The following is a 22,557-nucleotide window of genomic DNA, read 5'->3' as shown; positions in this document are numbered from 1 at the left end:
ACTGGTGCCAAATATGGAATTTAGTCTAAAAAGGTATTGATTCCAGACAGCTTTACTCAATTTGCCTTCATTCGCTCGTTCTCGCCTTTTCACTTTGTTTTGTAAACATTGCGGTGCACCATCTAAACTTCTCTATTAAAATTAATTTCTATACGTAAATATCGCATTGTTTGCAATGTCTTTCTTACTTTGGGAGAACTAGTTGGTGACGTTCACTCAACTATTGTGTTGGAAGCCGTTTAGCTTCACACGATTATAAAGTTAGTTCATCTTGTTCACTTGAAAACAAGACCTTACACCGATTATTCACTCCACGTGCAATCTTGCAACAGATCGCGTTCCTCTCGCGTTCGCTGCGGGTGTGCCAATATCATTACAGAGTGCTTCGAAGAAGGGTCATTGCCCAAAACGTCGCATATTATACATGTCAAGGAAGTGTTATTGACGACAGTGGAGGGTTTTCTTCGTCACAGAGGTTAAAGGTCTAAGGTTTAAGGCGGAGCCATCGCGGAGGGCAGGGGTGGTCGGTGACGTCACCACGCTTCGGGTATAAAGGCGGCTGCTGCTGCAAGCTGAGCGCGCAGTCTCTCGCGAGCTTTGTCAGAAGTAGTCGGAATGTCTGGACGCGGTAAAGGCGGTAAGGGGCTCGGCAAGGGAGGCGCAAAACGCCATCGCAAGGTGCTGCGCGACAACATCCAGGGCATCACCAAGCCCGCCGCCTCGCTCGCCGCGGCGGTGTGAAGCGCATCTCGGGCCTCATCTACGAGGAGACCCGCGGCGTCCTGAAGGTCTTCCTTGAGAACGTCATCCGCGACGCCGTCACCTACACGGAGCACGCCAAGCGCAAGACCGTCACCGCCATGGACGTGGTCTACGCCCTCAAGCGCCAGGGCCGCACTCTCTACGGCTTCGGAGGCTGAGCGCCCATCTCTCGCACACTAAGCCAACCCAAAGGCTCTTTTCAGAGCCACCCACCTCTTCGAAACTGCTTGCGCCAGTGTTGCCAAACACTTTCTAAATGGAGCACATGTCCTGGGTTGTTGCGCGCCTATTCCTCGTGAGCGTGGTGGACGTTTGCTTGTTGAGTTGGCGAATCTTCATCTGCTTCCACATGAATGAAAGAAATCATGATATTCACGACACGTCACATTTAACAAGGCGTAATTCTTGAACGCGTTAATACAGTACCCATTTCTGGTATTTTTGCGTTAATTATTTCCAGCTGCAGCCGATTCCGATATTACGTGGAGCATTTGGCGCCACAATCTTACAGCACACTCGTCCTAATTGACGTAGCGTGCCGGAATGCTAATCTCCACCTGTACAGCACAACAGCGAAGTTATTTTTCTCCACCGAGCGCTTGTATTTTTCCAAATTGCGTTCTTAAAACGCCCGTGCGCCGTATTAGACGAGTGGTGAAACAATCCCTCGTAAGAAACAAAAAAACCCACGCTCAAAACACAATATACTGTATTGGGTTTTCCAGTCATCCTTATTAAAACAAAGGCAATGGCCATGGCTGCAATTCACTAATATACATGTTTGGACATTACATTTTGTTATATTCACAAGTCCTTTTTGCAGTAAAAACGATATTAAAGTGAGCATCGCGTCCGCGTTTCTCATTGGAGGCTGATGGAGAGGGATGGTACTAAAAGAGCCACTCAGCAGCGCCGCGCACTACGATCCTCTGATTTGCATCTCGCCTCCTATAAAAGGAGCTCAACGCGCGACCGACATCCACATTCGCTTCCCGTCTGTTCTGACCTGAAGCTGCCTACAACGCGTCGACATGCCCGATCCTCCCGCATCAAAGAGCGCTGGGCCGGCCAAGGTTCCTGCTCCCAAGAAGGGCTCCAAGAAGGCTGTGACCAAGGCTACGCGCAAGGATGGCAAGAAGCGACGCCACCGCAGGAAGGAGAGCTACGCCATTTACATCTACAAGGTGATGAAGCAGGTGCACCCCGATACCGGCATCTCGTCCAAGGCAATGAGCATCATGAACTCGTTCGTCAACGACATCTTCGAGCGCATCGCTTCCGAGGCGTCCCGCCTGGCGCACTACAACAAGCGCTCCACCATCACTTCTCGGGAGATCCAGACCGCAGTGCGACTGCTGCTCCCCGGCGAGCTGGCCAAGCACGCCGTGTCGGAGGGCACCAAGGCCGTCACCAAGTACACAAGCTCCAAGTGAAGCCTCGACTCCACCATTAATTACAAAGGCTCTTTTCAGAGCCACCCACCTCTCCGAACCTGCTTGTACCAGTCCTAGCAGGAGTACAAAACGAAACTTCCAACAAAGCCCCGGTTCACGCGGGGACATTGTTCGCTCATTGAGTGAAGTGGAGAGATCGAACGCATTTTAACATGTTTCCACGTGAATAAAAGCGATAACAATATTCATGGCACATCATATTTACCAGCAGGCATTTCTTGGACTTGTTTGTCCATTGATTTCATCTGCAGCCCATTCAGATATTACATTGGATGTTTGGCGCCAAAACCTTGCAATGCAATATATTTAATTCGTGGTTGTATTTTCGGGCAGGAACTAACATTTTGCACGTGTACATATATGTAAAAGTAAGCGCCTAGCATGGATGACTCGTGCAGTATAATTGATCATCATCTCAATGCCAAGAGAATATATATCTATTCCTGTGATCACCTCTTTCCGACATTTTTACGTATTACTGTTTCCAATGAAGTGCAGTTTCTTAACACTTTATTTAGATCATGCAGAGCACTGTAAAGTTGTTTTCGGAAAGGTGTTTGCTTGAGAAAATAACATCCGTTAAAGACATCGACGGCGCTCAAAGGGTACTACTGCATCGTGATGCGGCATTCTGAAATGATCCAAACTGTGAACATTTTGTTGATTAAGAAGAGTTGACGACTCGAGATCATTGCACGCTGCCAACCAATCAGCACGCTCCCCTTCTTCGCACGTCACGACTCCGCTGACCAGTGAGCGCGCGCTCTGGGCTACATAAGCCGCCTTCTCCCCGCCTGTGAGAATCTTTGCCCTCACCAAGCCATGGCTCGCACCAAGCAGACGGCTCGCAAGTCCACGGGCGGCAAGGCCCCCCGCAAGCAACTCGCCACCAAGGCGGCCCGAAAGAGCGCTCCGGCCACGGGCGGCGTCAAGAAGCCTCACCGCTACAGGCCCGGCACCGTCGCTCTGCGCGAGATCCGCCGCTACCAGAAGTCCACCGAGCTGCTCATCCGCAAACTGCCCTTCCAGCGCCTCGTCAGGGAGATCGCGCAGGACTTCAAGACCGACCTGCGCTTCCAGAGCTCCGCTGTCATGGCTCTGCAGGAGGCCAGCGAAGCGTACCTTGTCGCGCTCTTCGAGGACACCAACCTGTGCGCCATCCACGCCAAGCGCGTCACCATCATGCCCAAGGACATTCAGCTCGCCCGCCGCATTCGTGGCGAGCGCGCTTGAACGCCCAGCTCGGCCCTCAAAGCACAACACAAAGGCTCTTTTCAGAGCCACCACTTACTCATGAAAACGCTTCCATGTGTGTTCTTCAAAGTTCGGGTGCCGGAAACCTTCGTTTGCTGGTCACGGCTCTCACGAGTCGTCAGGCGTAAGCGACAATGAAGTTCATTTTCTATACCCCGCCGCTCATATTTTTCAACATCACACGTTGGTGTCGTATATAAGCGTTGTGAAACCATGCTTACATAATGTTCAACAAAAGGGTTATTTTGGTGAAATATATTAACTATTAAACCCAAAGATATTGGTTTATGTTGTTTCAAGCCCGAGCTGATAAGAAGTTCACATTTTGCAAACTAAGAGACTGAATTATTCACGCACATATATTTTTAGGCATTGCCCGAACAGGCGGTTAAAGGAAAATATATATACACCGTATAGGCACGTGGGCGATCAATCACGAGCTCAAGGCTATCACAATGATTTCTTATAACCAATGCGGTCCCTCAAAATGATTATTATAATCAATAATACATTGATATTTGCGGAATCCGCTTATAAGTTTGACTTGCCAGCACGTGCCCATTAATTAACTCTATCATGCTTAAAACTTGAACCTATTAAGTACGTGTATCGCATTGTTTCATTCATAAGATGCGTGCCCGCATTAAAATATATATGGATACAAATAATTAAAGTCAACATCGAATCCTCGCGTCCCGGCTTTTCATTGGTGGCTCAAGGAGAGGGCGGGACTCGACCGAGAGGAGCCAATCAGCAGCGGCGCGCTCTACGATCCTCGTCTCCGCTATAAAAGCCGCTCCGGTGGTGCGTGTTAACGTCACAAATCGTTCGTACTTTGTCTCCAGTGCTTTTTGCATCCTAGGTCGCTTAACAATGTCTGGACGCGGCAAGACCGGTGGCAAGTCTCGCGCCAAGGCAAAGTCCCGCTCTTCCCGCGCCGGCCTGCAGTTCCCCGTGGGTCGCGTTCACAGGCTGCTCCGCAAGGGCAATTACGCCCAGCGGGTCGGCGCTGGAGCACCCGTCTACCTGGCCGCCGTGCTCGAGTACCTTTCTGCCGAGATCCTCGAGCTGGCTGGCAATGCCGCCCGCGACAACAAGAAGACGAGGATCATCCCCCGACACCTGCAGCTCGCCGTGCGAAACGACGAGGAGCTCAACAAGCTCATGGGCGGCGTGACTATCGCCCAGGGCGGTGTGCTGCCCAACATCCAGGCCGTGCTGCTGCCCAAGAAGACCTCTCAGGCAAAGAAGTGAACGCGCCGCCGCCTCTACCACCACAACAACGGCTCTTTTCAGAGCCACCCACTTACTTGCAAAGAGCTCGGACAGTCGTACACAGGAGTTTTGTTATACTGGTAGGAACGAAGTGGACCAGACCACCAATAGATTAATGTGTCCGTCCGTCAACATCGCCCCCTACTGCAAACATTTGGCATGACCCTACGAAAACCTTGACTCAGTGACGCTATCCTGGCTAAACAAGTGTAACATTCCCTTATAATTCCCTCAGCTTTTAATTAAAACATTTAAATTAATGAGGCTTTCCTGGCTAAACACGTGTAACATTCCCTAATAATTCCCTGAGATAGCTTTTAATTAAAACTTTGAAATTAAATAAAACAACTAACAGCGCCCTAATAATTCCCTGAGATAGCTTTTAATTAAAACTTTGAAATAAAAAAAAAACTCACAGCGCCCTAAAGCCTACAGCTAGGCCTAAAGCCTAGAACTAGGCCTGAAACTCTCCATTCGTGTCGTACCCCCGCGTGTGTGAAAGGGAGTTATGTTTAACAATGTTACATTCCCTCATGTTTTTAAATAGAAACATTTAAATTTAAAGCTTTTACATGAATCATTAAATCATTTAAATTAAAAATTAACTCACAGCGCCCTAAAGCATACAGCTAGGCCTAAAGCCTAGAACTAGGCCTCAATCTCTCCCTTCGTATCGTCCGATTAGGTGTAGCAACATCGCCCCCTACTGCAAACACTTGGCAGGACCCTACAAAAACCTTTTGACTCAGTGGGGCTTTCCTGGCTTAACAAGTGTAATAATACATTATGTTTATATTATTTGGTTATTCGTTCCTACCAGCCCACCCCGCAGGGTCCTGTTTAATAAGGACACCGTCGTCGAGTTGCCCTCGTCCCAAATTGCTCGCAATTAAACGCATGCTCTGCTCATTCCAGATACCCTTTATGTCTAATTTAGGAACGGTATTTGAGCAGCATTCCAACATTGCATCAATCATGGAACATGGTTTAGAATAAATTGGGATGCCTATTGGAAGAAAGAATCGTGTTTTTTAAAGAATAAAACTCGCTCTTTTTGAGCGGTCAGAAAAGGGATCAAATGAGCACATCAGCTCAGGGTTGTGGCCGGTGTTAGCTGATAGTAAGCAAAAAAGTACTGGTAAACGCTGGGGATGTCAACACTCGGTAAAGTATAATATTACTTGTCAAATAAGATGGTACAAATATGTGTAGTTAAATATTTTTTACATGGTTAATAACATCTTTCCAATGATTACTCATTCGTGTTACTTAGTGCAGTAAATACGTGTTACTTATTGCAGTAAAAACAACCCATCGGATGAACCATCCTGCGCTCCTAGAATATCAACTCTGTCGGTGCATTAAACGTAAGATTATATATTTTCTTTAAACATTCGACTGCAGAGTCACTTGAGTTGAATTTGAGTGGTGATGATTGTGCACCGTGCCTCGATCTTGTTCAAGGCGCGCGACCCTTCTGCAGTGCGTGAGCTACTCACCTCTTGCCACGTAAAATGTTAAACTTTCTATTTAATGTCGGTTAATTTTGAGTAATTTTCTTCAGTTTGTTGTCCATCTGAAAATCCATATATTTATTCATTTCAAAGTTCGATTAAAACGTCCAGTTAAAAGTTCGGTGACAAGGGACTGTTGACATGGCGCGCAGTCCTCACCATAGCGCGAGAGGAGGAATCGCGAGCGCGCGAGGCAAAACTTAAATAGAAAATATTTCGTTGGAATTAAATATGAGTAGTCTGTTGAAGCATCTTGTCTTGCAAAAAATTCGAGTGCGTTTTAAATAGTGTTCATCAGTAACACTTTTGAAAACCGACAATCGTCATAGCATGCCCTGACCGAACAATGTCTCCCAAATGTTGGTTGTTCACTTGTTTTGAATTATAATTTATATCGTGAGCATTGTCGTATATTGCATAAGTAACGTACATTAAAGAAGTGATCTTCGTGATAATGTATAAACTAGATGCATGTAAGTATGAACGTTACGGGAGTAATCGAGCCCAAAGGCAGGCGTGATAAACACAGTGAGTATGGTGGCAACTCCCTCACCAGAGCTGAGTTCTGAATGATCTCAGCGACGTCCGCATTCAGTACGCCGCTTCTATAATAACCTCGGGCCTGGAGAACACTCGTTTCGAATTCGTGAGAGCGCTGATTTCGATTTCAAAGAGGCGAGGCGATAAAAGCGACGTCTTGAGATGGCGGAAACTGCTCCTGCTCAACCACCAGCTGCGGCTACTTCAGCGCCTAAAAGCCCCAAGAAGAAGCGCGCCGCTCCAAAGGCCAAGAAGGTCGGCCCCAGCGTGTCCGAGCTCATCCTCAAGGCTCTGGCCAGCAGCAAGGAGAGGAACGGCGTGTCTCTTCCTGCGCTCAAAAAGTCGCTTGCTGCCGGAGGATACGACGTGGAGAAGAACAATGCCCGCGTGAAGTTGGCCATCAAGAAGCTCGTGGCCAAAGACGCCGTGGCGCAAGTGAAGGGCAGCGGCGCGTCTGGCTCTTTCAAACTCAACAAGGAAAAGGCTGCCGCAAAGGCGAAGCCCAAGTCGTCAACGGCAAAGCCCGCAGCTAAAAAGCCCGCGGCAGCCAAGAAGGTGAAGAAGCCCGCGGCAGCCAAGAAGACCGCGCCCAAGAAGTCTCCCAAGAAAGCAAAGAAGCCCGCGGCTGCCAAGGCGGCCAAGAGCCCCAAAAAGGTGAAGTTGGCTGTTAAGCCCAAGAAGGCGGCGAAGAGCCCAGCCAAGCCCAAGGCTGCGAAGCCCAAGGTCGCTAAGCCCAAGACCGTCAAGGCCAAGGCCGCCAAACCCAAGGTGGCCAAGCCCAAGAAGGCCGCGGCCAAGCCCAAGAAGACTGCGCCAAAGAAGTGAATCCGATCGGACGACGCTCGATTCACTCCACCTCAACGGCTCTTTTCAGAGCCACCCACTTAGTTAAAAAAGTGAACCAGATGCTGCTGCGCTTCCATTAGTTCATCGGTAACACATGACAGTGTATTACGTTGCTGTTGAATGCGTGCCATATTCTGTAAGTCAAACCCATTTACGGCGTGGCGATGGTTGCTCGCCTTGCCTCGGCCCTGATCAAGGAGCTCGACGCTTGGTGCAGTTCAATCGTGAGGATTTGTGTAGATTGGATAAGTTACGTACATTCGCCAAATTAACTATAACATTTTACCCACTCGATGTGTTTTAAGCATTGATGTGATGGGAGTAATCGAGCCCGAAAGCAGAGATCACAAACACAGGCGAGGCGGGTGGCAGCTCCCTCACTCGAACGGAGTGCAGAGTAATTTGTGGGGGTCGCTAGCCCCCGAGATCCCTCCCTCGATAATACTAACGGCCGGACTAACATCATCAATCGCCCCCCCGCTGCTAAGCGAACCGCCGCTAGGCTCCTCACCCAGGGTGTGGGAGCCGTCACCCGAGGATTCCCCTCCACCGCGGGTCCGCGTAGCAGGCATGGATAACCACGCACGCGCACACCCACACACAGCTCTGCACGGCACTCACCCAACCCTGACCACTCACGTTAGGATCGCGCACCTGTGTTACACACGTCGTGAACGTGCGCGCACACACGCGTACAGCTCCACACGCGATACCCACTCCTGCGCCGCTCTGCGCTGCGCTGGCCGCCCACGTTACGATCGCGCACCTTGGGCACGCCGATTACGCACGCCGAGAGCTTACGCAAGTAACGAGCGCACGCAAGCGGGGCACACGCCGACACGACGACTCGTCCCCTCCCCCACTCGCGCGTGCACGTCAACACAAATATCGTACAAGGACGATTCTCCTCTCACACGGCTGCGTAGTCACGCCAACACACCAAAAGTGCTCTCCCCGGGCGTTAACGCACACACCTCCGTACCCGCACAATCGTACAGAGACCACGGCCTTTATGCGTACAACGACCACACACTCGCGAATGCAGTGCACGCTAATACCACGTTCCAAAAACACCCAACAACACGGTTTTGTTACTACGCTCGAGATTTTATTAGCCCTTGCTAACCAACCGAGCCACCCGTGTGTGTGTGCGGGACAGCAAGGCGCTTCTAACCCACACTCTGGTGCCGTGTAGCCCTATTCTATGCTGCGCTCTCTGCTAAACCGCTTTCCTACTCGTCCTTACCCCGAACTAACCCTCTCCTACGGATCCTACCCTCCGCTCTGAGGTGTTGTAAGGCGCGCAACACGATACCGTCTGTAGTCCTTGGTGACCTTGCGGCGCTCAGATCGTCCTGCAGACAATCTAGCGGCTCGCCCGATGACTCCTTCGTCGCTGACCCCGTGTCCAAACTCCAGAAGAAGAGAGTTCCCTACTGCCCCTGCGTTTTCTTTTAAACTATTCACATCAAAGGCTAGGAGCCCCCGTCCCGACCGCCTTGGTCTCTCGACCAATCCTGAGCCTAGGATTTCCCGCTCTTTTGCGATCCCGCCGGCCTTTGAACTTTCGACCAATCAGTCGTCCCGGGTCCTGATCCCAGCTATCTGCCTTGCTGACCCGTGTTTGTGTTTGTATGCGTTTCTAACTGCGGGGCTCTCTGAGCTCGCCGTGGTCGTGCGATCTCAAATCCGCCCACGGCGCCGCAGTGTTACTTGGCCTGGGAAGGGTCCTGTCCAATTCCCTGGCCCTGAGAAACCGTGGGGTAACCCCCCTAGGGGGCCCTCGGGTGAAAACTCAGGGTAGGTGACCCGACCACGAGGCCCTACGTGGGTGCGGGTGCGTGTTTATGTGGGGGGGGTGATGGGGGGCAGTGCGGCGGTGGAAGCCGGGCGGCTCCCTGGCTCGGCCGAGCGGCCCCGTCGCTGTGGCACCACATAGCCCCCCGGGGTGCCAGTCCCCGTCCCGGGTTGACTGGAGCACCTCGCCTGGGTTGCCCCCACGAGGTATCGCCGCGGGGTCCGCGGGATTCGCCCGGCCCTTGTGGCTGGCCTCGGGGGTGGCGGCTCCGTCTCCTGGGGCTCCGGCGGTGGTCTCCTCCTCCATTCCAACGGCTCCCCTCGGTCTCCGGCACCTGCGGGCTGGGGGACAAACTCAGAGGCGGTGGGGTTTAAGGGTCGCCGTCCTCGTCGCCCCCGGCCCCGCCCGGGGCCCCTCGGAGCCCGGGGCTCCGTGGGGCCCATATACTGCGCGAGGCCCCCGGGCACGGGGGGTGGGGGGACCCCGGGGTTTCGGGGTACTTGGACGGCGGGGCTCCCCCCCTCGGGGGCTGCTCGCCACGGCTTCAGTCGGCGGATGTTGACCACCATCTCCCGGCCCCTCTCTCCTCCCTGAATCAGCACCGTCCATGGTGAGATCTGCCGTCTCACAATCCAGGGTCCTCGCCAGAAGGTGGTCAGCTTCCCCACCTGTCCGGCACCGACGCGGGGAGTGTACAGCCACACCTCGGAGCCCGCAGTGTAGAAGGGGGGCTCCATACGGGGTCGGGCGCCCTGCTCTTGCCGCTGGTGCGCGGCCTCTCCGTGCGGGTAGGCTCGGCCCCTGGCCTCTTGCAGGGTTTCCAGCAAGTGCTCCATGGGGTGGCTCCCTTCCTCCCGTTGCGGCGGAGGGACACCGAACAGCAGATCTGCGGGCAGGCGAGACTCGCGACCAAACATCATTAGGAACGGGGTCTGTCCTGTAGATGTGTGAACGGCGGTGGTGTAGGCGAACAGGGCATAGGGGAGGTGTTCGTCCCAGTCCTGTTGATTCGCGGCCGCCATGCGTTTAAGCTTCCCGGCCAGAGTCTGGTTCATCCTCTCTACCATCCCGTTCGCCTGGGGGTGATATGCCGTGGTTCGGTCCTTCTGGATCCCGAACTCTCGGCACAGCGCCTGGAATAGTTCGGCCTCGAATTCACTACCCTGGTCGGTAATGACTCGTTCGGGGATCCCGCACTTAAGTACGTAGTTTTCCACGAAGGCCCGGGCCACTACGAGGGCTGTTTTATCCGGGATAGCCACCGCCACGGGGTAGCGGGTGAAGTACTCCACCGCTACAAGAATATATCGGTTGCCCCGGTGGGATCGTGGAAAGGGCCCCTGCAGGTCGATTCCGACCAACTGATTCGTCCGACTGACTCGGAACGGCCTCAGGGGTACCTGGTACCTCGCCGGCTTTTGCCCACACTGCTGACAGGCCCGGCAGCCCTGCACCCAGGCGGCCACATCTTGCGCTAATTTAGGCCAGAGATACTGGCGACGCAGAGTCTCCCGGGTGCGCCGTTCCCCATCATGGCCCCCGAGCGGGTGGTCGTGTACCAGTCGTAGTAGTTGGGGTCGCACATGGGCGGGAACGCAGATGCACCCCGGCTGCCCAGCGTCGGCCAGTTCCCTCACCACCCCGTTTTCTACACACAACCGGGCATACAAACCGCTCCAGGGCCCTGGTAGTGCATCCTTCCTCTCTCGCAGTGCCGCCTCCACCGCCGCCAGATCCGGATCCCGCTGCTGGGTTTGTCGCAGCTGCTCGTCGTCCAAGCCCGGGAAGGCGCAGCCGACATCCTCTTGGATCCGCCCGGTTGGGGTGGGATGATCCGTCTGTCCCCGGGCTCCTTCTGCAGGGGTTCCTGCGGCGCACACTGCACTCTCTCTCGGGGGGGGGAGTTTAGTTTCCGCGCGCTCCTTGGGTTCTGCTGCCTGGCGGCAGCGTCCCCCCGTGAAGCACGGGCAGGCGTCTCCCTCCCTCGTCTCAGCGCGCACCGCGGGCCGTCTTGACAAGGCGTCCGCGTTCGCGTGTGTTCGCCCCGCTCGGTACTCGATCTGCAGGTTGTACTCCTGCAGCTGCGCCAGCCATCGAGCCATCTGCCCCCGCGGTTCCTTGAATGTAAGGAGGAACTGCAGTGCATAATGATCGGTGCGCACACGACATTTCCTGCCGTACAAGTACGGTCGGAACTGTTTACACGCGAAAATTACAGCATACAGTTCCTGACGGGTTACACAATAGTTCAGTTCGGCCCCGCTCAGGGTCCGACTGGCGTATGCGATGACCCGCTCCGTCCCACCCTGCACTTGCGACAGCACCGCGCCCAGCCCACTGCTGCAGGCGTCAGTGTCCAAAATAAAATCGGTGGTGAAATCTGGGAAAGCCAAGGTGGGGGTGTGGGTGAGGTGGTCTTTGAGTGTGGTGAAAGCCGTCTGGCAGGCCTCCGACCACTGATAGGGGTTCTTAGGGGAGGTGAGTTGGGTGAGGGGGCGTGCAATCTCACTGAATCCCTTTACAAATCGACGGTAATAAGTGGCGAGTCCCAAGAATGACCTGATCTCCGTCAGGTTCCTCGGCCGCGGCCAATCCACTACGGCACGCACCTTCTCGGGATCGGTGCTCACCCCTGCCTCGCTGACTCGGTGTCCGAGGTACCCCACCTCGCTTTGCGCAATGTAACACTTACGTGGCTTGAGCTTGAGATGGGCTGCTCGCAGTCGCTGGAATACTTCCCGCAGCCTGGACCAGTGTTCGGACAGCGACCTACTGAACACTATTACGTCGTCCAGGTAAATCAGGCACTGTTCCCACTGCAAGCCCCGCATCACCAACTCCATCAACCGCTGGAACGTCGCGGGCGCGTTAGTGAGTCCGAACGGCAACACTCGAAACTCAAACAGGCCCATCGGGGTGGTGAATGCTGTTTTTGGCCGATCCTCCTCCGTCATCTCCACCTGCCAGTAACCGGACGCCAGATCGAGGGTGGAAAAATACCGCGCTCCTGCGAGACTGTCGAAGGTGTCGTCGATGCGTGGGATGGGAAAAGCGTCGCCGAGGGTGACTGCGTTCAATTTTCGGTAATCAACGCAGAACCGAGTCGATCCGTCCTTTTTCGTTACCAGTACCACCGGGGCAGACCAAGGGCTCGCGGAGGGCTGGATTATGTTATCGCGTAGCATATCCGTGACTGCCTCTTTGATCTGGGTCCGTTCAGGCGCGCCCACTCGGTATGCGGGGAGTTTGATGGGTCGGGCTGCACCTGTGTCAATTTGGTGCTTGACCAGGTCGGTCCGGCCCACGTCCGAATCGTGCTCACTGAACACGTCGGCGTACTCCCGCAATAACCCGCGCAGCTGATCGGCCTCCCCCTTAGGTAAGGCTGCCCAAGGCACATGTAACGCATCCTGCAGGGGAACAATCTCGGCTCGGGGGGTCGGGCCGACCCGCCAGGCCAGATCCTGGCTGTCCTCGGGGCGGCCAGGGTCCTCCGCCCAGAGTGCGAACACCGAGTCGTTCGAGTGGCGAGCGTGCAGGGGGTGTACGGTGGCTACCGGGGTGCGTCGTCGTATCATTGCCGGGGTACTGTGTGGGTTAAACACACGTATAAACAGCCGGCCCCCATCTGCGTTTACCAGTGTGGCTGACCCTACCACCCCGTATCGCGATGCCAACTCCGGGTGAGGAGTCAGCATTACCTCGCCCGATGGTCGGTGGGTTGGGTCGGTGGAGAGGGTTGCCACTGGCACCAGCATCTCGGCGAGAGGCCCGATGGTGACGGCCGACACCAGCGTAGCGGCCACGGGTGTGAAGCGTGGGCGATTCGGCTCCTGTCCTAGGAACGGAATCCGCTCCCCGCTGCCCTCCACCGTAGCGCATCGTTGCCGGGGCTGTACGTTAAGTCCCAACTTTTCCAGGAGGTCCGTTCCTGCAATGCACTCGTGGCACAACACACTCGAAACGTAGAATTCCTGTGTGCACACCTGGTTTCCTAGACGGACCTCGAGGGAGACCTTCCCCAGCAACCCCATCCCGGCTCCGCTTGCCGTGTGCAGCGCGCGATCCGGGGCCTGCAGGCAGCCCACGTCCACCCCGAGCATGCTGCAGTGCGCGGCGCTCATGAGAGAGGCCACGGCGCCCGTGTCCAGCAGGATCCGGGTGCGCTGCCCCTTCACCTGGCCTTCCACCAGCGACGTGGCTCCCGTTATCCCTGCCACCAGCTCCCGCAGCCAATCGCCCGAGGTCCCTGCGCCCTTGGGTGTTGTCGTTGTAACCTGTTTATGGATCACTCGCTCGCCATTATTATTACAGCTGGTTTGGGTCGGGTCTACGTCGATTTCATCCCCCGGTGGTCCCCTCTCTAGGGGGGGCTTAGTGTTTGACCTATGCATCGGCCTCGCACGGGCGAGCTGAGGGCAGTCCCTCATGAGATGCCCTCGACGGTCGCACACATAACACGTCCTGGGAGGAGTGGCGGCTCTGTGGCGAACTTTCTGCCCACTCCCTCCTCCCCCCGTGCGCTGTTGCTCATACTCTGCTTCTAGTCGGGCTATCCTTCCAGTTAGCCCTCCTACCGTGGAGTCTAGGTCCCCCATTTCGGATCGGATGGTCTCAACGGAGGATTGCAGTTGGGTCATATTTTTATTCGTTTCCTCGCGTACCTGGGTTACTTGGCCGGAGACATCCTTTATACCCGTTTGTATACCGGCAACCCATCCCGGGGTTGTCTCGCGGGACACTGGAGGTTCTCTTTCCCGGCCCCTTACCGTCCTCGCGAGCTCCTGTTCCTCCTCCTCGTCTTCCGAGAGCAGGCTTGCAATGGCGCGCTCTCGTCCCAGCCCCCGGAGCTGCGCGCGTTCGCTGTGAATTCTTTCACACTTACGTGCGCGCTCGACAAGGGTGTTAAAGGGAAGACGTGGGCAGCTCATGTCTGGCTGCCACCACGCCGTGCGAGACAGGTACCGCTGGATTTTCTCGGCAGCCAGTTCCTCAATAACCTCAGTTGCGTACCCCGGGCGTGCGATCTTTGTTAACTCGCGCACATCCTCGGCGTAATCACGGAGATCTTCGCCAGGTTGGCGACGGCGCGCCTCTAAGGCCGATTTTGCTTCCTCCTCATCACGCGTGCCAAAACGCTGATCGAGTCAGCGCATCAGCTCCTCTAGCTGTGTCTGTGCGCTCGCGGGTAACGCTTCTACAAAATCGGCTGCCCGCCCATCAAGATTCATATTAAGTTGACGTACTGCCTGCGCGTCCGTCCATCCATTAATTTCCTTGGCCCCTAAGAGATTGCGGGCGAATGCCTTCCACGAAGGGGCCCCCCGGCCGGTAAATATCAGTCTTATTTTAGCGTGAGGTAACGCGGGGGTCCGTACCGCTTCCGACACCAATTTGTGGGGGTCGCTAGCCCCCGAGATCCCTCCCTCGATAATACTAACGGCCGGACTAACATCATCAATCGCCCCCCCGCTGCTAAGCGAACCGCCGCTAGGCTCCTCACCCAGGGTGTGGGAGCCGTCACCCGAGGATTCCCCTCCACCGCGGGTCCGCGTAGCAGGCATGGATAACCACGCACGCGCACACCCACACACAGCTCTGCACGGCACTCACCCAACCCTGACCACTCACGTTAGGATCGCGCACCTGTGTTACACACGTCGTGAACGTGCGCGCACACACGCATACAGCTCCACACGCGATACCCACTCCTGCGCCGCTCTGCGCTGCGCTGGCCGCCCACGTTACGATCGCGCACCTTGGGCACGCCGATTACGCACGCCGAGAGCTTACGCAAGTAACGAGCGCACGCAAGCGGGGCACACGCCGACACGACGACTCGTCCCCTCCCCCACTCGCGCGTGCACGTCAACACAAATATCGTACAAGGACGATTCTCCTCTCACACGGCTGCGTAGTCACGCCAACACACCAAAAGTGCTCTCCCCGGGCGTTAACGCACACACCTCCGTACCCGCACAATCGTACAGAGACCACGGCCTTTATGCGTACAACGACCACACACTCGCGAATGCAGTGCACGCTAATACCACGTTCCAAAAACACCCAACAACACGGTTTTGTTACTACGCTCGAGATTTTATTAGCCCTTGCTAACCAACCGAGCCACCCGTGTGTGTGTGCGGGACAGCAAGGCGCTTCTAACCCACACTCTGGTGCCGTGTAGCCCTATTCTATGCTGCGCTCTCTGCTAAACCGCTTTCCTACTCGTCCTTACCCCGAACTAACCCTCTCCTACGGATCCTACCCTCCGCTCTGAGGTGTTGTAAGGCGCGCAACACGATACCGTCTGTAGTCCTTGGTGACCTTGCGGCGCTCAGATCGTCCTGCAGACAATCTGGCGGCTCGCCCGATGACTCCTTCGTCGCTGACCCCGTGTCCAAACTCCAGAAGAAGAGAGTTCCCTACTGCCCCTGCGTTTTCTTTTAAACTATTCACATCAAAGGCTAGGAGCCCCCGTCCCGACCGCCTTGGTCTCTCGACCAATCCTGAGCCTAGGATTTCCCGCTTTTTTGCGATCCCGCCGGCCTTTGAACTTTCGACCAATCAGTCGTCCCGGGTCCTGATCCCAGCTATCTGCCTTGCTGACCCGTGTTTGTGTTTGTATGCGTTTCTAACTGCGGGGCTCTCTGAGCTCGCCATGGTCGTGCGATCTCAAATCCGCCCACGGCGCCGCAGTGTTACTTGGCCTGGGAAGGGTCCTGTCCAATTCCCTGGCCCTGAGAAACCGTGGGGTAACCCCCCTAGGGGGCCCTCGGGTGAAAACTCAGGGTAGGTGACCCGACCACGAGGCCCTACGTGGGTGCGGGTGCGTGTTTATGTGGGGGGGGTGATGGGGGGCAGTGCGGCGGTGGAAGCCGGGCGGCTCCCTGGCTCGGCCGAGCGGCCCCGTCGCTGTGGCACCACAATTGGAAGCCGTTTAGCTTCACACGATTATAAAGTTAGTTCATCTTGTTCACTTGAAAACAAGACCTTACACCGATTATTCACTCCACGTGCAATCTTGCAACAGATCGCGTTCCTCTCGCGTTCGCTGCGGGTGTGCCAATATCATTACAGAGTGCTTCGAAGAAGGGTCATTGCCCAAAACGTCGCATATTATACATGTCAAGGAAGTGTTATTGACGACAGTGGAGGGTTTTCTTCGTCACAGAGGTTAAAGGTCTAAGGTTTAAGGCGGAGCCATCGCGGAGGGCAGGGGTGGTCGGTGACGTCACCACGCTTCGGGTATAAAGGCGGCTGCTGCTTTCAAGCTGAGCGCGCAGTCTCTCGCGAGCTTTGTCAGAAGTAGTCGGAATGTCTGGACGCGGTAAAGGCGGTAAGGGGCTCGGCAAGGGAGGCGCAAAACGCCATCGCAAGGTGCTGCGCGACAACATCCAGGGCATCACCAAGCCCGCCATCCGCCGCCTCGCTCGCCGCGGCGGTGTGAAGCGCATCTCGGGCCTCATCTACGAGGAGACCCGCGGCGTCCTGAAGGTCTTCCTTGAGAACGTCATCCGCGACGCCGTCACCTACACGGAGCACGCCAAGCGCAAGACCGTCACCGCCATGGACGTGGTCTACGCCCTCAAGCGCCAGGGCCGCACTCTCTACGGCTTCGGAGGCTGAGCGCCCATCTCTCGCACACTAAGCCAACCCAAAGGCTCTTTTCAGAGCCACCCACCTCTTCGAAACTGCTTGCGCCAGTGTTGCCAAACACTTTCTAAATGGAGCACATGTCCTGGGTTGTTGCGCACCAATTCCTCGTGAGCGTGGTGGACGTTTGCTTGTTGAGTTGGCGAATCTTCATCTGCTTCCACATGAATGAAAGAAATGATATTCACGACACGTCACATTTAACAAGGCGTAATTCTTGAACGCGTTAATACAGTACCCATTTCTGGTATTTTTGCGTTAATTATTTCCAGCTGCAGCCGATTCCGATATTACGTGGAGCATTTGGCGCCACAATCTTACAGCACACTCGTCCTAATTGACGTAGCGTGCCGGAATGCTAATCTCCACCTGTACAGCACAACAGCGAAGTTATTTTTCTCCACCGAGCGCTTGTATTTTTCCAAATTGCGTTCTTAAAACGCCCGTGCGCCGTATTAGACGAGTGGTGAAACAATCCCTCGTAAGAAACAAAAAAACCCACGCTCAAAACACAATATACTGTATTGGGTTTTCCAGTCATCCTTATTAAAACAAAGGCAATGGCCATGGCTGCAATTCACTAATATACATGTTTGGACATTACATTGTGTTATATTCACAAGTCCTTTTTGCAGTAAAAACGATATTAAAGTGAGCATCGCGTCCGCGTTTCTCATTGGAGGCTGATGGAGAGGGATGGTACTAAAAGAGCCACTCAGCAGCGCCGCGCACTACGATCCTCTGATTTGCATCTCGCCTCCTATAAAAGGAGCTCATCGCCCGACCGACATCCACATTCGCTTCCCGTCTGTTCTGACCTGAAGCTGCCTACAACGCGTCGACATGCCCGATCCTCCCGCATCAAAGAGCGCTGGGCCGGCCAAGGTTCCTGCTCCCAAGAAGGGCTCCAAGAAGGCTGTGACCAAGGCAACGCGCAAGGATGGCAAGAAGCGACGCCACCGCAGGAAGGAGAGCTACGCCATTTACATCTACAAGGTGATGAAGCAGGTGCACCCCGATACCGGCATCTCGTCCAAGGCAATGAGCATCATGAACTCGTTCGTCAACGACATCTTCGAGCGCATCGCTTCCGAGGCGTCCCGCCTGGCGCACTACAACAAGCGCTCCACCATCACTTCTCGGGAGATCCAGACCGCAGTGCGACTGCTGCTCCCCGGCGAGCTGGCCAAGCACGCCGTGTCGGAGGGCACCAAGGCCGTCACCAAGTACACAAGCTCCAAGTGAAGCCTCGACTCCACCATTAATTACAAAGGCTCTTTTCAGAGCCACCCACCTCTCCGAACCTGCTTGTACCAGTCCTAGCAGGAGTACAAAACGAAACTTCCAACAAAGCCCCGGTTCACGCGGGGACATTGTTCGCTCATTGAGTGAAGTGGAGAGATCGAACGCATTTTAACATGTTTCCACGTGAATAAAAGCGATAACAATATTCATGGCACATCATATTCACCAGCAGGCATTTCTTGGACTTGATTGTCCATTGATTTCATCTGCAGCCCATTCAGATATTACATTGGATATTTGGCGCCAAAACCTTGCAATGCCATATTTAATTCGTGGTTGTATTTTCGGGCAGGAACTAACATTTTGCACGTGTACATATATGTAAAAGTAAGCGCCTAGCATGGATGACTCGTGCAGTATAATTGATCATCATCTCAATGCCAAGAGAATATATATCTATTCCTGTGATCACCTCTTTCCGACATTTTTACGTATTACTGTTTCCAATGAAGTGCAGTTTCTTAACACTTTATTTAGATCATGCAGAGCACTGTAAAGTTGTTTTCGGAAAGGTGTTTGCTTGAGAAAATAACATCCGTTAAAGACATCGACGGCGCTCAAAGGGTACTACTGCATCGTGATGCGGCATTCTGAAATGATCCAAACTGTGAACATTTTGTTGATTAAGAAGAGTTGACGACTCGAGATCATTGCACGCTGCCAACCAATCAGCACGCTCCCCTTCTTCGCACGTCACGACTCCGCTGACCAGTGAGCGCGCGCTCTGGGCTACATAAGCCGCCTTCTCCCCGCCTGTGAGAATCTTTGCCCTCACCAAGCCATGGCTCGCACCAAGCAGACGGCTCGCAAGTCCACGGGCGGCAAGGCCCCCCGCAAGCAACTCGCCACCAAGGCGGCCCGAAAGAGCGCTCCGGCCACGGGCGGCGTCAAGAAGCCTCACCGCTACAGGCCCGGCACCGTCGCTCTGCGCGAGATCCGCCGCTACCAGAAGTCCACCGAGCTGCTCATCCGCAAACTGCCCTTCCAGCGCCTCGTCAGGGAGATCGCGCAGGACTTCAAGACCGACCTGCGCTTCCAGAGCTCCGCTGTCATGGCTCTGCAGGAGGCCAGCGAAGCGTACCTTGTCGCGCTCTTCGAGGACACCAACCTGTGCGCCATCCACGCCAAGCGCGTCACCATCATGCCCAAGGACATTCAGCTCGCCCGCCGCATTCGTGGCGAGCGCGCTTGAACGCCCAGCTCGGCCCTCAAAGCACAACACAAAGGCTCTTTTCAGAGCCACCACTTACTCATGAAAACGCTTCCATGTGTGTTCTTCAAAGTTCGGGTGCCGGAAACCTTCGTTTGCTGGTCACGGCTCTCACGAGTCGTCAGGCGTAAGCGACAATGAAGTTCATTTTCTATACCCCGCCGCTCATATTTTTCAACATCACACGTTGGTGTCGTATATAAGCGTTGTGAAACCATGCTTACATAATGTTCAACAAAAGGGTTATTTTGGTGAAATATATTAACTATTAAACCCAAAGATATTGGTTTATGTTGTTTCAAGCCCGAGCTGATAAGAAGTTCACATTTTGCAAACTAAGAGACTGAATTATTCACGCACATATATTTTTAGGCATTGCCCGAACAGGCGGTTAAAGGAAAATATATATACACCGTATAGGCACGTGGGCGATCAATCACGAGCTCAAGGCTATCACAATGATTTCTTATAACCAATGCGGTCCCTCAAAATGATTATTATAATCAATAATACATTGATATTTGCGGAATCCGCTTATAAGTTTGACTTGCCAGCACGTGCCCATTAATTAACTCTATCATGCTTAAAACTTGAACCTATTAAGTACGTGTATCGCATTGTTTCATTCATAAGATGCGTGCCCGCATTAAAATATATATGGATACAAATAATTAAAGTCAACATCGAATCCTCGCGTCCCGGCTTTTCATTGGTGGCTCAAGGAGAGGGCGGGACTCGACCGAGAGGAGCCAATCAGCAGCGGCGCGCTCTACGATCCTCGTCTCCGCTATAAAAGCCGCTCCGGTGGTGCGTGTTAACGTCACAAATCGTTCGTACTTTGTCTCCAGTGCTTTTTGCATCCTAGGTCGCTTAACAATGTCTGGACGCGGCAAGACCGGTGGCAAGTCTCGCGCCAAGGCAAAGTCCCGCTCTTCCCGCGCCGGCCTGCAGTTCCCCGTGGGTCGCGTTCACAGGCTGCTCCGCAAGGGCAATTACGCCCAGCGGGTCGGCGCTGGAGCACCCGTCTACCTGGCCGCCGTGCTCGAGTACCTTTCTGCCGAGATCCTCGAGCTGGCTGGCAATGCCGCCCGCGACAACAAGAAGACGAGGATCATCCCCCGACACCTGCAGCTCGCCGTGCGAAACGACGAGGAGCTCAACAAGCTCATGGGCGGCGTGACTATCGCCCAGGGCGGTGTGCTGCCCAACATCCAGGCCGTGCTGCTGCCCAAGAAGACCTCTCAGGCAAAGAAGTGAACGCGCCGCCGCCTCTACCACCACAACAACGGCTCTTTTCAGAGCCACCCACTTACTTGCAAAGAGCTCGGACAGTCGTACACAGGAGTTTTGTTATACTGGTAGGAACGAAGTGGACCAGACCACCAATAGATTAATGTGTCCGTCCGTCAACATCGCCCCCTACTGCAAACATTTGGCATGACCCTACGAAAACCTTGACTCAGTGACGCTATCCTGGCTAAACAAGTGTAACATTCCCTTATAATTCCCTCAGCTTTTAATTAAAACATTTAAATTAATGAGGCTTTCCTGGCTAAACACGTGTAACATTCCCTAATAATTCCCTGAGATAGCTTTTAATTAAAACTTTGAAATTAAATAAAACAACTAACAGCGCCCTAATAATTCCCTGAGATAGCTTTTAATTAAAACTTTGAAATTAAAAAAAAACTCACAGCGCCCTAAAGCCTACAGCTAGGCCTAAAGCCTAGAACTAGGCCTGAAACTCTCCATTCGTGTCGTACCCCCGCGTGTGTGAAAGGGAGTTATGTTTAACAATGTTACATTCCCTCATGTTTTTAAATAGAAACATTTAAATTTAAAGCTTTTACATGAATCATTAAATCATTTAAATTAAAAATTAACTCACAGCGCCCTAAAGCATACAGCTAGGCCTAAAGCCTAGAACTAGGCCTCAATCTCTCCCTTCGTATCGTCCGATTAGGTGTAGCAACATCGCCCCCTACTGCAAACACTTGGCAGGACCCTACAAAAACCTTTTGACTCAGTGGGGCTTTCCTGGCTTAACAAGTGTAATAATACATTATGTTTATATTATTTGGTTATTCGTTCCTACCAGCCCACCCCGCAGGGTCCTGTTTAATAAGGACACCGTCGTCGAGTTGCCCTCGTCCCAAATTGCTCGCAATTAAACGAATGCTCTGCTCATTCCAGATACCCTTTATGTCTAATTTAGGAACGGTATTTGAGCAGCATTCCAACATTGCATCAATCATGGAACATGGTTTAGAATAAATTGGGATGCCTATTGGAAGAAAGAATCGTGTTTTTTAAAGAATAAAACTCGCTCTTTTTGAGCGGTCAGAAAAGGGATCAAATGAGCACATCAGCTCAGGGTTGTGGCCGGTGTTAGCTGATAGTAAGCAAAAAAGTACTGGTAAACGCTGGGGATGTCAACACTCGGTAAAGTATAATATTACTTGTCAAATAAGATGGTACAAATATGTGTAGTTAAATATTTTTTACATGGTTAATAACATCTTTCCAATGATTACTCATTCGTGTTACTTAGTGCAGTAAATACGTGTTACTTATTGCAGTAAAAACAACCCATCGGATGAACCATCCTGCGCTCCTAGAATATCAACTCTGTCGGTGCATTAAACGTAAGATTATATATTTTCTTTAAACATTCGACTGCAGAGTCACTTGAGTTGAATTTGAGTGGTGATGATTGTGCACCGTGCCTCGATCTTGTTCAAGGCGCGCGACCCTTCTGCAGTGCGTGAGCTACTCACCTCTTGCCACGTAAAATGTTAAACTTTCTATTTAATGTCGGTTAATTTTGAGTAATTTTCTTCAGTTTGTTGTCCATCTGAAAATCCATATATTTATTCATTTCAAAGTTCGATTAAAACGTCCAGTTAAAAGTTCGGTGACAAGGGACTGTTGACATGGCGCGCA

The 22,557-nt window shown here is 53.4% G+C and overlaps 8 protein-coding genes and 1 pseudogene across 8 annotated transcripts; all 9 read left to right on the top strand.

The window, feature by feature from the left end:
- The first annotated feature begins 615 nt into the window (after positions 1-615).
- Positions 616-920, top strand: LOC144948207 (histone H4-like; annotated as a pseudogene).
- Positions 921-1,793: 873 nt separating this feature from the next.
- LOC144948087 (histone H2B type 3-B) lies at positions 1,794-2,195 on the top strand. Its single transcript, XM_078877515.1, has one exon. It carries the CDS (start codon positions 1,794-1,796, stop codon positions 2,193-2,195), a length of 402 nt encoding a protein of 133 aa, XP_078733641.1.
- Positions 2,196-3,038: 843 nt separating this feature from the next.
- Positions 3,039-3,449, top strand: LOC144948086 (histone H3). Its single transcript, XM_078877514.1, has one exon. The coding sequence runs from the start codon at positions 3,039-3,041 to the stop codon at positions 3,447-3,449; it is 411 nt and encodes a 136-aa protein (XP_078733640.1).
- Positions 3,450-4,343: 894 nt separating this feature from the next.
- On the top strand, positions 4,344-4,724 carry LOC144948085 (histone H2A). Its single transcript, XM_078877513.1, has one exon. The coding sequence runs from the start codon at positions 4,344-4,346 to the stop codon at positions 4,722-4,724; it is 381 nt and encodes a 126-aa protein (XP_078733639.1).
- Positions 4,725-6,961: 2,237 nt separating this feature from the next.
- On the top strand, positions 6,962-7,624 carry LOC144948205 (histone H1.2-like). Its single transcript, XM_078877635.1, has one exon. It carries the CDS (start codon positions 6,962-6,964, stop codon positions 7,622-7,624), a length of 663 nt encoding a protein of 220 aa, XP_078733761.1.
- A 9,136-nt stretch (positions 7,625-16,760) lies between these two features.
- On the top strand, positions 16,761-17,072 carry LOC144948204 (histone H4). The gene has a single exon (XM_078877634.1). It carries the CDS (start codon positions 16,761-16,763, stop codon positions 17,070-17,072), a length of 312 nt encoding a protein of 103 aa, XP_078733760.1.
- A 98-nt stretch (positions 17,073-17,170) lies between these two features.
- Positions 17,171-18,344, top strand: LOC144948084 (histone H2B type 3-B-like). The gene is made up of 2 exons (XM_078877512.1): positions 17,171-17,181; positions 17,924-18,344. The coding sequence occupies exons 1-2, from the start codon at positions 17,171-17,173 to the stop codon at positions 18,342-18,344; spliced, it is 432 nt and encodes a 143-aa protein (XP_078733638.1).
- Positions 18,345-19,185: 841 nt separating this feature from the next.
- Positions 19,186-19,596, top strand: LOC144948083 (histone H3). Its single transcript, XM_078877510.1, has one exon. The coding sequence runs from the start codon at positions 19,186-19,188 to the stop codon at positions 19,594-19,596; it is 411 nt and encodes a 136-aa protein (XP_078733636.1).
- An 894-nt stretch (positions 19,597-20,490) lies between these two features.
- Positions 20,491-20,871, top strand: LOC144948082 (histone H2A). Its single transcript, XM_078877509.1, has one exon. The coding sequence runs from the start codon at positions 20,491-20,493 to the stop codon at positions 20,869-20,871; it is 381 nt and encodes a 126-aa protein (XP_078733635.1).
- The last annotated feature ends 1,686 nt before the right edge of the window (positions 20,872-22,557 follow it).

This window comes from Lampetra fluviatilis, chromosome 48 (genome assembly GCF_964198595.1).
Source record: "Lampetra fluviatilis chromosome 48, kcLamFluv1.1, whole genome shotgun sequence".
In the NCBI taxonomy this organism is placed as follows: Eukaryota; Metazoa; Chordata; class Hyperoartia; order Petromyzontiformes; family Petromyzontidae; genus Lampetra; species Lampetra fluviatilis.
This window is presented reverse-complemented; position numbering and strand designations above follow the sequence as displayed.